The following is a 14,271-nucleotide window of genomic DNA, read 5'->3' as shown; positions in this document are numbered from 1 at the left end:
CTAATGGACTAAAATATCACCTAGATCTTCTAGAAATTAGATCTTCTAATATTGTTGCAATGGTTCCTTTGACCGTTCATTCACTCATGAAAAAGATATCTGAGCACCTGACCACCTATGAAGCACCGCTCTAGGTGCTGGGGACACAGCTATTAAGACAGAAGGGTCGCTGCCACCACGGGACTGACAGTCTACCGGGGACGCAGACAAGTGTTGTGAAAGAAGTGAACAGGACAATGTGCGGAAGGGAAGCAGCGGAGATGATGGGTGGGAGGGCAACCTTGGGAGGGTCCAGGAAGACCCCTGCAGGAGGTGATCTCTGAGCTGGGACCCATGGAGAGCACAGCACCCTAGGCAAGGCACTGGGGAGGGAACATTCTAAGCAGGGCTCTTAGAGGTGCTGAGCTAGAAAAGGTTGGCCTTTTGAAAAACAGAAAAGAGACCAGTACGGTGAAAGCAAGTAAGAGAGTACAGCTGCAAACAATGGGGAGGTCTTGCAGGCCTTGGTTCTGATGTGGATTAGACCCTAAGTACAATGGATGCCCCTGAAGGATGTTACGTGGCATTCAGGGAGGTCACAGGAATGAAGAATCTATCGTTGGCTACTGTATGGGTTGAATGAGGAGTGTTAAGTGAGCACTGTTTATAATGAAATGTACGGCTTAGAGCACACACTCTATTTCCCATCCTCCCAAGCTTAAATGGAGTCTACAATCTCAAATGGAAGAAGGCTTTCAAAACAGACTTTGTCACAATGATCAGAGAAATTACCCACTGATGACCTGAATACATGTTCTCTTTACCGGGAAAGCAGGTTGTAGCCATCTGATAAACCAAGGGCCCAGGGAGTGGGGAGGCTAATATGGAACCCCACCCCCAACTTAGAAGTTGGCCTCACTGTGCCAGTTTGAGAATTCTGTTATTTTACAAAGGAGAAGCGACTTTATTTTTGAGTATCTGAGAGGCATCATGACACCTGGGAGAGGGTGAAGGATGTCATAGTAAAGGTGGCCCCCACCCCCTGCCAACAGTGGCAGCAAGGGGGTGTGTGGTCATTATTACCCACTGGTTCATGTTACATTCTCAGTTTGAGGGAAACTGGTATCTGCTTTTCCTCTCTGCTTGACTGTTCTGGGGTGTGAGTAGAGGAGTATATATCAAATGCATTTGTAAAAATTAAAAAGGGAATTATAGTTGGACCGGCTTTTCCGGGAAGAACTGCAGTGTCCTTCGTTCCAAGCTGCTGTGTATGACCATAATCATGATGCCAGATTTAAGTAATACACTGAAGCCTGAAGAAATCAGGGGGTAGGAAGAGTGAGGGTAGGAAATGGGTAGTGGACAGGGCAGGGGTCAGGCATACAGATTATGTTCAAAAATACTGAAACAGCTTTCGTGTGAAGACAGACTGATGCCACATTGCAAAGACAGTGGATGCTCTCCCTAGGAACCAGGGATGGGGTCATGGGCCTGGGAGGAGGGAATGGACTTGGGCAGAGCTCTCCAAGATTCAGAAGGTTCACCATTCTACCCCAGCTTGTCAAAGGGCTTCCCCACAATGGCTGCTTATCCACCTCTGTGTTCTCATGGGACAACCTCAGGAACTGATGAAAACTAGAAACCGTTAAGCTAGTAAGAGGCAGAGCCAGGATCTGAGCACAGATCTGTGTCTGACTCTGCAGCCCAAGGTCTCAACCACCATGCCCAGTGCTGCCCCCCACCTAGAACACTGCGAATTCATAGGTTCCAGTGGGGCCCACGGCACATGTTATGGAAAAACTCCCCTAAAGATTCTAATATGCCTTCTGTTGAGTTTATTTAAATATATGAATAGACAATTAAAATTCATTAGACATATATAGAGAATTAACAACATGACAGAGGGGAGCAAAGCTGAGCAAGGCAAACAAATGACCCAGTGAATTAATTCAGGAAAGAGGGAAGAGCTTTTTAAAAAAAGTTTATTTTTTTTTTTAAGATTTTATTTATTTATTTGACAGAGAGGGACACAGCGAGAGAGGGAACACAAGCAGGGGGCGTGGGAGAGGGAGAAGCAGGCTTCCCGCTGAGCAGGGAGCCCCATGCGGGGCTCGATCCCAGGACCCTGTGATCATGACCCGAGCCAAAGGCAGACGCTTACCGACTGAGCCACCCAGGCGCCCGATTTTTTTTTTCTTTTTTAAGATTTTACTTATTTATTTGACAGAGAGAAAGAGCGCACACTTCGCAAAAGCACAAGGAGGGGAAGTGGAAGAGGGAGAAGCAGGCTCCCCACTGAGCAGGGAGCCCAATGGGGGACTCAATCCCAAGACCGCCAGGGCCATGACCTGAGCTGATGGCAGATGCTTAACCGACTGAGCCACCCAGGCGCCCTTTGATTTGATTTCTTAATTAGATTCAAGATGACAGTTCATTCACATGTAAGTAATTGCTATGAGAAAAAAACAAGGAGGGACCTAGATTGATCTTGGAAACATTCAACAGAGGCTGTATATAACAGCAGAAAAGACACTCCTGCAAAGCCCATCAGGGCATTGGAAGATTAACCCATGCAAAACAAAAAGAAGGAACCAGACATGAGAATAGAGATGTATGATCCATAAAGTGGGAGTTCCAGAAGGAGAAAATGAAGTGGAGGAAGAGAAGTAAAACGAAACATTAAGTAGAGAAGCAAAAGATTTTCCTGAACCAAAGAAAAATCTGAAACTTGAGATCAAAGGGCTGAGATTCAGATTTCTGAATTCCGAGGGGGAAGGCAAAAATACTAAAAAAGGCAAATAACTTGCAGACAGAAGGAGGAAAAAGCTACCTACAAAATAAGGAGAATTAGGCTGGTTAGCACATGTACCTGAAAAACAAAATACTGAAAGTATTGTTTTCAGAGTTCTAAAAGCACTAGGACTCTAGAATCTCTAGACAGCCAGTTGAACTTTCATTCATGTGTGAGGGGAAAAGAAAGGCATTTTCAGATCTAGAATGGTTTAGAAGTTATGCTACTTGTGTACTATTCCTGAAAAAGATTGTTGAAGCAAGTATTCCTGACAGACTAACAAAAAAGCCCCAAACAACTCAAAAAATGAGAGCATGTGGAGCAGGGTGCCTGGGTGGCTCAGTCGGTTGAGAGCATGTGGAGAACAAGAAAGCATCTGCAGTGAGCAAAGTAACCAGTTACAGTTTAGTTAATTCTAAACTATAGATTATGAGACTGCGTATTCATTAAGAAAGAAAGCTTAATAATTTGGAATAAAATTCCAGATTCTTTCTAGAGTGAGCTGACCAAAACACACTAAACAAACTTGGTTACAATAAAGAATTTGACAAAACCATAATCACAGTGGGAGAAGAGCAAACTTCTCCCATCATGTAATAAATCATACAGATAAAAATAATTATATAGAGGATATGAGCCGCCAATGAGAAGCTTGTTTTTATAGCTATAAACACAACTCTGAGCCCATCAGAAAAAGGCACATCTTTCCAAACACCCATGAATTCAAAAACTGATTATGCGTGAGTAAGGCCACAAAAATCAGAAATGTTCCGATAACACTGTCTGAGTACAAAGTACAGGAAACAATTGCAAGATAACAAAAAAGAAACCATTAGCTACTTAGAAGTTTAAAATAGACAAAGCCCTAGCAAATTTGATTAAGCAAACAAAGAGGGGTCCCTGGCTGGCTCAGTCCGTAGAACATGAGACTCTGGATCTTGAGGTCCTGAGTTCAAGCCCCATGTTGGGGGTAGTGTTTACTTAAAAACAAAAACAAAAACAAAACAAAACAAAACTTAAAAAAGAAAAGAAAAAAAGAGAAAACACAAATATACGATGCTAGGAATTACAAGAGAATAATACACAAGTTCAGGGATTTAAAAGGCCAACAGTCTGCTCTGTACAAGTTATGCCAACACATATGAAAATTAGATAAATACTTTTACAGGAAAATAAAAATCAACACAACTAAGTCAAAAACTTACAAGAAACTGAAGAGTTTACAAATGAAACAAACAAAAGGTGGTAGGCCCAGATGTTTTACGGATAGCTTCAAGAAATAGAAAACTCAAGAAACAGAAAACTTATTAAATCTTCAAGAATAGAAAACTTCTATATATTGTTAAATTTTCCCAAGCATATTAAAAGTTGGTCATCTTTCCAATTCATTCTTTGAGAAAAAAATAATCATGCTGTTAAAGAGAGTATAAAACTACAGTAATTAGTGTAGACAAAGAGATGAATGGAACAGAGTCAGGAAGATGACTAAGTGGGAATTCAGTGTATGACAAAGCTAGAATTTCAAACTGAGTGATAAAATTGTACATCACTCAAAAAATGATTTTGGGAAATGTGGCTATCCATTTGGAAAGAAAACAAAGTTAGATCCTTTTGTCAAAGTATAAATCAAGATAAATTCCCTGTGGATTACAGATACAAATACAAATAACAATCCTCAAAAACCAATAAGAAAACATGGGAGAATATTTTTACAGTCCTGGATGGGAGATTTTTTCTTTAGCGTGACACCAAAGGACAGAATCCATACAAACATCACTGATTTAACTACCTTACTTCTTAAAATTTCTACATGAATTCTGGTGAAGGGATATCTGTGAGAATTTAAATTGCATATACCCTTTGATATAATAAGTCTAGTCTTAGAGAATTTACTTTCAGATATACTCACACATTTGTGCAAAGACTTATGAAGAATATTCATTTTGACACTGTGTAGTATAGAAAATGTGGAAACAATACAAATGTCTAAAAATAGTGTGCTGGTTAGAAAAATTATAGTAAATTCATACAATGGAATATTACGTGGCCATTAAAGAGAATTACGTCTAGCTATGAAAAAATGCCCATAACAAACAAAAAAACCCAAAACCAAAAACCTTGTAATTCTGTATGACATGATTACATATATAGTTTTGAAAGATTGTATATATGCTGAGAAAACATTTCTAAAAAGTGTAAACATAAAGGTGCTATGCTTATGGGGAATGGTTGTTGGGTAAACTTTGGGTAAGATAAGGCAGGCCAAGGGAAATGTTTACATTTTACTTCATACAACAATTTGTTCAAAGTATCTATTTTAAATTATTATGGCACAAGACACCATGAATAAGGCAAAGAGAAATGACAAGCTGGTAGAAAATATGGACAACATGACGAATAGATAATAGCCTTAATATGTAATCAGCTGTTACAAATCATTAACAAAAAGATGGAAAGTAAAAGTGATGACAATAGCAGCTATGTTTGCATAGAAACTATTATGTGCAGGTTTTAACTTATTTAATAACCCTTACAACAACCCCATGATATGTATATGATTACTACCCCCATCTTATAGACCAGCGACATCGCGATGCAAAGAGGTTAAGTCACCTGCCCAAGGTTAAAAATACACTGGTGGGAAGGAAAAGTAGTATATCCTCCATGTATCAAAATTTATATGTTAGGTATCAACATTTATATATTTTATAATTATATATTATGTATAAAATTTATACATTCTTAGGCTCAGAAATTCCATTTCAAGGAATTTATTCTGAAGAAATAACTGGATAAAAGAGCCAAGATGTATATACAAGGATTTTCACAGTAGAGTGAAAAATTTGAATACGTATATATTAAATATATGTAACATATATATATATATATAAATTATATATACACACACACCCATATACATGCAAACACTGGTTATTTCTATATTGAGAAAAACTTGCACTTTCTATATTTCTGTATTATTTGCTTCTTAAATACTATGCACATATTACTTTTATTAACCAGAAAATAATAAAAAAGTTTCCAAACATACACATATGCTTCCAAAATTTCAGAGGTCAGAGACCAATCCTGGCATGTGTAAGCCAGCTACAAGGAGGTACAGAGACTTCCCAACCTTTGGATGCCAAGAGCGAAAGTACTAGTTCTGTGATACATAAAAGCAAAGAAATACCCTAGAGGTTCCTGGAAATCTGAAAGCCTACGTGACAGGAGAACAATATAAGTATTTAAAGCATGCCCACCACTCCCACCCTACCCTGTCCTTCTCAGACTCTGAAAGAGTGGCTTTGGGGGCCTGTCCTAGGTCCTGTGCAGGTAGGTAGTGATGGCCACCTTCATGCCCGGCCTGCACTTTCACAGCTGCCCCAGAGAGCCATATTGTCGCAGACAGTTGGGGCAACTACGTGCTCTGGATTAGAACCTAATCTTGATCTATGGGATCAAGATCAGAAATACATGGCTTTTAGCTTTATAAAGAAAGTAAAATCTGGGATGCCTGGGTGGCTCCGTCGGTTAAGCATCTGCCTTTGGCTCAGGTCATGATCCCAGGGTCCTGGGATCGAATCCCATGTTGGGCTCCTTGCTCATTGGGGAGCCTGTTTCTTCCTCTGCCTGCACTCCCCCTGCTTGTGCTATCTCTCTGTCAAATAAATACATTTTAAAAATCTTAAAAAAAAAAAAAAGAGTAAAATCTATTTGATGAAGAACAGGAACTACGTATTTTACTAAAATGGTTATCTTCCCATTGTAGTAAAAATCTCAGATGAAAGGAAGCTTTCTAACTGGCAAAACTTATTTTCAAGTTTAGAAAATATTCTGCTATCACACGATAGCCTCTCCCCTTGTTGCAGTACAGGGGTCTGTGAACTGTTTCTGTAAGGGGCCAAATACTTATTTTAGACTTTGCAGGTCACAGGGTTCCTATTGCACGTATTCGACTCTGCCATTACAGCAAAAAAGCAAACAGACAATATATAACCAAAGGTCATGGCTGTGTTCCAATAAATTTTTTTAAAAAGATTTATTGAGGGACACCTGGTGGCTCAGCCGTTAAGCGTCTGCCTTTGGCTCAGGTCATGATCCCAGGATCCTGGGATCAAGCTCCGCGTCGGGCTCTCTGCTCAGCGGGGAGCCTGCTTCTCCCTCTCCCCCTGCCGCTCCCCACTGCTTGTGTGCACTCTCTCTCTGAAATAAATAAAATCTTAAAAAAAAAGATTTATTCATTTATTTTTTATAGAGATAGAGTTTGTGAGCACGGGGAGGGACAGAGGGAGAGAATCTTCAAGCAGACGCCCTGCTGAGCGAGGAGCCCAACACAGGGCTTGATCTCATGACCCTGCGATCATGACCTGAGCCAAAACCAAGAGTTGGATGCTTAACTAAGTGAGCCATCCAGGTACCCCCAATAAAATTTTATTTACAAAAGTAAGTGGTAGGTGAGTCTGGCCCCTGAGCTAAATCTCAAAATAGGGGTTTGCTGACCCCATGATCTCAGATTACTGATATTAGAAGTGGCCTGTTCTATCATACTTCTCCCCTGAGCATTTATGTTTATCTCAACTTCAGTTCTGAGGTTATCTTCTTTTTTTTTTTTTTTAAGATTATTTATTTATTTATTTGAGAGAGAGAGAGAGCAGAGTGAGTGAGAGAGAACACATGTTGGGGGGAGGGGCAGAGGGAGAAGCAGGCTTCCCGCTGAGCGGGGAGCCCGATGTGGGGACTCGATCCCAGGACCCCGGGATCATGACCCGAGCCGAAGGCAGACACTTAACTGACTGAGCCACCCAGACGCCCCTCCGAGGTTATCTTCTGTAGGCTGTAGATACAGACTTTCTCCTAAGAAATGAGATGTGTCTCAACACCACTGAATGGACCAACCTTGGTCATTCTCAAATCTCACAGCAAAGACATGGGGATGTACACCTCTCAGGGCTGTTCTAGCTCCTTGGAGTAGCCACATGACTGTGATAGCTGCCACAGTCCCTCCTGTCACAGCCTAGCTCCCTCTAACCTGGCCCCCACCCCCACACGCATGGTCTAATATTGGGCCCTATCCTTTAGTTTAAGAGAAAATGGATATACCTCCAAAGAAATGGTATGAAGATTTAGAAATGACTCAGAAGATCTGTATATAAACAAGACTGCAGAATGTGTATATTCTTGTGACCAAAAACGTGGGTACCAGTTCATGTCTATAAATTGCTGGCAGAAGAACATAGTGGCTTCACCCTGTCTCTCTACAGATAACTCAAAGAGCTACTAGGAGTTCTCACATTGCAATGCTTACACCAGAGACCACCTCTCAGAAGACAGGAGGGTTAGCTAACGCAGTGTTCATCAACCTAACTCTTCCCATTAAAAAGTATAAACATCGGAGGAAAGAAAGTTTGCTTAAACGATAAGCAATATGTATAGAAAAGAATGAGGAGTGAAAAAAAATAAGCTGTCAAGTATCCTGAACCCAAATTTGACAATGTATTGATCTATAATGCTTGTAAATGGAAGCAACAATTAGAAAACTCATAACATTCACATTTCCCTTTTTATTAATGATGACTCAAACAATAAATACTTATTGAGAACCTACTAAATGCCAGGCATTGTGCTAAGTGTTTAGAAACAAACACTGTGTATTATTTTCTTTTAAAAACTGCCTATTAATAAAATGATGCATTTGAGTTGTAGAAACAGGTAAGAAATATATATATTTGAGTTATCCAGGTACCCTATTAATAAATGAACAATACTCATGAAGATTCTTATTTGAGCTAACAAATCCTGTTTTATAATAAGAGGCTTCTAGTTAGTGAATTTGCTAGCACTGCAGTTTCTTTCCTAGATTTAATATATACTATGTTCAAGAGCATATATTTAGAGGATGGTTTAATAATATTTATCTGTCCATTAGGAAGAAGTCCTAAGAAATGTTGGATTTATCCTACAATCATTTATGATTATGGCCTCCAAATTAAAGCTTTAGCTGTGATTCAACATAGCAGAGTAATGCTGCTGCCTGGGGGTGCCCAGAGCATGAGCAAACCTCTGGATGCTGAGCTACTTACAGCGAAAGGGTGGTAAGGGGGAGCGGGGGGAGCTCCTCGGGGCCCTGCTGGTGGAGGCAGCACGGACAGTCCTGTTGAAAAGATGCCAAGTGCGCTGAGGTTCAACCCCGGGATCAGATTGGCTTGTTGCTGGGAACAGAAATGGAGAAAAAGATGAGGGGAGGAGACCAGAGAGGCCCAGCTTGCCTGGGTCAACCTCCATCTCTTGGCTGGTTAGCACCAGGGCCTCCTAATCAGCACTGCCCTGGCCTCATGGACCACCCTGCTGGTGGGGTGGGCTCTCCAAACCTCAAGCTGACCGTGGCACTCCTTCAAAGCTTCTCCGAGAGTGTCTACACATCATAACACAGCCAACCAGGCTCCTTTGGGGGACCCAGGCCACCACACCCTCTCTTCTGCTCACCCCTCATCCCCACCCTGCCCATCCTGCTCCCCTCTCACTGCTGGGCTCCTGCACACATTATCCATCATGTAAGGAATGTGCTTCTCTTCCTCCTCACCTGGCTAAGTCCTGCTCTTCATGTGGATTTCACCTGAACTTAGATGTCCCCTCAGCCAGGAAACCTTCTCTCACCCTGAAGGTCTCTGCGCCAGTGTCCTTTCTATGCGCCCCCACCAACATTCCTGTGTTTCCTTCAAATATTATTTCAAGTATCATCACAGAGTATTTGCATCGCCTGATTAGTTGCCTCTTCCCTTTTAGACCATAATTTCCTTGTGGACGGAGACTGTATTACTCAGTGTTGTGTGCTCAGTGCCTGGTACATAGTAAGTACTCAATAAATACTTGTGGAATGAATATGTTTAAAACACATTGGGTTAATAGGTTTTTCCAACTCTATCCAGAGAAAGATCAGACCTTTCACTGGGATACCACACATGTAAACTCATTCTCCAGGTTCAGGATGGTTCACAACTTTGAATTTTTCACCATTTGGTTGCCAGTGTTGTGATCTTCTCACCTGCTTGCTAATTTCCCATTTATACATGGGGATGCTCACCTAGGCTGTGGTGAGTTTGAACTGCCCAGCCCTTCAGAGGCAGAGGGATGTCGTCACCTGCGCTGTGTCCTCCCTGCTCCTACCTTTGTCTTCCTGAACACTAAGCAGCTCTCTAACATTTTCTGTTTTCTTATCTGTGACTAGGGCCACCCATTATCTTGCCTTCTCTTAGGATGTTTGGAGTAGGAGAGCTGGGAACTTTAACCTTGACCTCATCCCTAAGATCCAGTAATTTTGTTATTCACCTATCAACACATGACTTCGGTGCAGACATGGATGAGTCTAAGTGGTATGCTCAAGTTGAGGTACTTTGGAACACCCAGACCCTTCTGTAACTTTTCTGGATATTCACAGAAGAGATGTTTATTGTACGGCGTCAAGAGCCCAAAAGAAGAAAATGAGATCATCTGAGGATATTTCCACAAATACACACAAACAGGGAGGTGACAATGCAATCTTGTCCTAATCATGTTCCATAGTTATCACGTGATGTGGGCTGCTACGGGGTAGAGGGTGGGGATGGGGCGAGGTGGGGATAGTGTTCTGACCTGGGGAGGAGGGTCCTTAGAAAGAGCTGCACTGACAGCACTGGGTTTAGCCTACAGAGCTCTTTGTCAACATTTACTCCTCTGTGAAATACTACCAAGTCTGGGATTTGCTTCAAAGTCATTCAAGGAGTGTGGGAAAGAAGACAAAAGTCCAGATGAAACAAAACAGGCCATGAGCTGATAACCGTTCAAGTCAGATTATAGGCATATGAGGACTTATTGTAGTATCACTTCCTCTTTTGTTTATGTTAGAAAATCATTGTAATAAAAAAATGAAAAAAAGTACTCCTCTGAGTGGAGCTTGGGGCTTTGTTGATAGACAATTATTTTTAAGATTTCTGAATGTCAGACTGGTGTCTCCCCAATATAAAGTGAGAATTAGTTAGCAATAACAGGAAGGACATGCCCAAACCCGGACGTCTGCTTGAAGCATCAGTGAGAGCCAAGGTGCTGGACAACATTTATTGGGTGATCCAGACGTGCAGATCAGTAAGCAAGGGATGAAAAGCAGAGTTTAATTTTAAAGTATGTATTTTTAAATTTAAAAAGTAACAGGACAATATAGAAAGTCTGTAAAGTAGAAAAAAATCCCACTTTCCTAGTGTACCAGCTGTTTTTATTTTTGTATGCAGCCTTCCAGTCATTTTGCTCCATATTATTTTACATAACCGTAACCTGAGTTAAATACACTTCTATGTGCTCTTTTCTTAATTAACGTTATATCATAAGCAATTTTTCATTTTATAATCTTCAAAGTTATGATTTTAATAGTTTCACACTATTTTGTCCAGTGCATTTATCACAATCCACGAGGAGTTGGTTTCCTGCTTGTTTCAATGCTCTTGCCCCAAGAAGGCAGTAATAACTCTGCATATCTATTCTAAGGCACTTCCTCACTAGCTGAATGACAACTATTCTTAGAGAGGCTTGTGTCCTGCCTGAAAACACATGTGAAAACCACCAGTAGAGAAGAAAGCATTCGGCACTTACATTAACAGCCAGCATATCATTTTCAAAGGCCTCACGGAGCTTCTTCATAATCTCTACCTCTGCATTGGCACAGGCCTCGACTGTGCCCTTCACAGTGATGGTTCTTTCAGGGTTGTATATGCTCAAGTCCTGCAAGCTGGCCACCGGGAAAAAAGAGAGATTTCCTTTTTCAAAAGGAAAAATAAAATCCCAGAAGGATCAGAAACAAGTCTTGGTGGAGGATTCCCTCACCACACACTGTGGTATCAAATACTTGCCATCTTATCTCAAATCTTAGAGGTGACTTAGCTCATATCCATAGTAGAAAATGTCTGACTGGTAACTATTTATGCATCTGTTTTGATGGTGTTGGAGAGAATTACATCACTTATGATTATACTCCTATTTTAAGGAAAGGCAGATGAAGGAGTTGGGCATATCAAAATGCTCAAGTTCTCCATTTTGGGCACAATTAAACTGAATGGGTGGCTTACGATGAGATTGTTATCTTGGTCCCCGTCTCATGTTCAATTTTCTTCAAATTTCTGCCTTCTTTTCCAATCAGTCTTCCAACTAAGCCATTGTGGGCCAAGATTTTCAGAGGAATCTCTTCAGCTCTAAAAGAGACAAACAACAATTTAACACTTAAGGTGGACACACTGCTTGCCTTCTAAGAGCTATTAAACCACTTTTTTCCCTTTACAAACAGAAGTCATTTTGTTCAGGTACCAAGTGGTGATGGGCTTTAGGTGAGGCTGGTTCCCTCACCAACCCCAGTGCACGAATTCTGATTAACATAAGCCAAGCCACGGTAATTATATTCCCTTGTTAAGATGGACTGGAAGTGGGTCCATGAGGCGAATCTGGCCAATGAGGTATGAGGAGAAGTCTGTTGCATGACTTTAGGAAGGTTTTTCTTGTTCTTAAAAAAGACAAGGGAGAATATCAGCCATATGGCAGCCTAGGATGCTACAGGCCCTCCTAACCCCACAGAGACACCAAGTTAACAGCAACAGAGAGACTGGAATGCCTCTGTGTGAAGTCCAGAGCTCAGCTGAGAAGCCATAGCACCCTGGCCATTGTAAAGCCAAGAAAAGACTCCAGTAAAAGGGGTGGAAAAATTTGCAGTGTTCAGTGTGGCTACACATGCTCCTTCCCTTATGCTGCATAGCGAGGAACAAATGGGAGGAAATCTCCCACACCAGGGATCCTCCCATGGGATGCAAACAAAAGAATGGACCATACACCTGACATCCTGGCTTATCTGGGAGCCACCCAAGGGACTGGTTTCTGTCTTGCCTCACTTGGAGCATTGAGGAGACTGGTGCCAGAGTTTCGAAAGCCGCTGAAAAAAAGAGGTGAGCAGTATGCTAGAGCTGCAGCTCTACAGTCAGAAGGCAGGGGGAGAAAGAGATCAGAAAAGGCTTGAGAGGCCCTAACACCTCCAGTAGCGCTGATAAGTAAAGGAAGGTCTTCCCCTCATTGAAGCCAGTACACAAAGACTAAGAGATGGTTGTTTTTTCAAATGCCCCAATCCCACCAAAACATTAAAAGACATACAAAGAAACAGGGAAATACGGCCTAATCAAAGGATAAAAATATAACTCCAGAAACCAACCCTAAAGAAATGCAGCTCTATGAGCTACCTGACAAAGAATTTACAGTAATTGTCATAAAGACACTCAATGAACTAAAAGAGAACACAGACAACTAAACAACAGGAAAACTATGCATGAACAAAATGAAAACATCAACAAAGAGAGAAACTATAAAGAACAAATAATGGAACTAAAAAATATAATAATCGAACCCCCCCACCCCCAAAAAATCATTAAAGAGGTTCAACAGCAGACTTGACAGGCAGAAGAAAGAATGAGCAAACTTGAAGACTGGTTATTTGAAATCATCAAGTCAAAGTAGAAGAAAGAAAAAAAGAATGAAAAAAGGTCCCCACAGAGCACAAAGAAAGGCTAACGAACTTAGGGGCCAAGATCAAATGGACTAATAGATGAATCCCAGAAGGAAGAAAGAGAGAGGGCAGAGAGCTCATTTGAAGAAATAATAGCAGAAAACTTTCCAAATCTCAGGAAAGAAATGGACATGTAGATTCAAGAAGCTCAAAGAACTCCAACTGGGACAAAACCAAAGAGAACCACACTGAGACACATTATAAGCCAATTTTCCAAAATCAAAGACAAAGAAAGAATCTTGAAAGCAGCAAGAGAAAAGTGATTATTCAATACAAGGGAGTTTCCACAAGATTTCTGAGCAGAAACTTTGCAGGCCTAAAGGAAGTGGGATGATATGTCCAAAATGCTGAAAGAAAAACACATCAGGCAAGAATATTGTATCCAGCAAAACTTTCCTGTGAAAATGAAGGAGAAATTAAGACTTTCCTAGATAAACAAAAGCTAAGGGAGTTCCTTATCATTATACTTGCTCTACAAGAAATGCTAAAAGGAGTCCTTTAATGGAAATGAAAGGACAGTGAGCAGCAACACAAAGCCATATGAATATAAGGTTCTCTAGTAAAAGTAAATACACAAATATAATAACCTGTACTATATTAATTTTGATGCACAGAATTTAAATGACAAAAATATTTTTAAAAAGATAAATCTGTTAATGGGTATAAAATACATAAACAGCAATTTGTAACATCAGTAACAAAGTGGGGGGTAGAGTTGTAAAAGAGCAAAGTTTTTGAATATGATTGAACTTAAGTTGCTATCAGTTTAAAACAGAATGCTATAACTTTAAGATGTTTTATAAAATTGCAATGGTAACCACAAAGAAAATGTCTATAGAATATACAGAAAAGGAAATGAGAAGGGACTCAAAGCATATCACTAAAAAAACCCAAAAGGCAAAGAACAAAGTAAAAAAACACACAAAAGAATGCA

The 14,271-nt window shown here is 40.7% G+C and overlaps 1 protein-coding gene across 2 annotated transcripts in view; it reads right to left on the bottom strand.

Moving 5' to 3' along the window:
- IGF2BP2 (insulin like growth factor 2 mRNA binding protein 2) overlaps positions 1–14,271 on the bottom strand; it is a 155,470-nt gene that overhangs the window by 12,893 nt on the left and 128,306 nt on the right. Inside the window, exons 8-10 of one of the 2 annotated variants that reach the window (XM_032406974.1) lie at positions 11,863–11,985; positions 11,390–11,525; positions 8,851–8,979 (exon numbers count right to left, since the gene is read on the bottom strand). In XM_032406974.1, coding sequence (XP_032262865.1) covers positions 8,851–8,979; positions 11,390–11,525; positions 11,863–11,985 — 388 coding nt within the window. The remainder of the gene's footprint in view (positions 1–8,850; positions 8,980–11,389; positions 11,526–11,862; positions 11,986–14,271) is intronic. The other variant, XM_032406975.1, reaches the window with a different exon arrangement.

Source organism: Phoca vitulina, unplaced genomic scaffold (assembly GCF_004348235.1).
Source record: "Phoca vitulina isolate PV1807 unplaced genomic scaffold, GSC_HSeal_1.0 scaffold8, whole genome shotgun sequence".
In the NCBI taxonomy this organism is placed as follows: Eukaryota; Metazoa; Chordata; class Mammalia; order Carnivora; family Phocidae; genus Phoca; species Phoca vitulina.
Note: the sequence above shows the minus strand (reverse complement) of the source record. Positions and strands in the feature narration are given on the sequence as shown.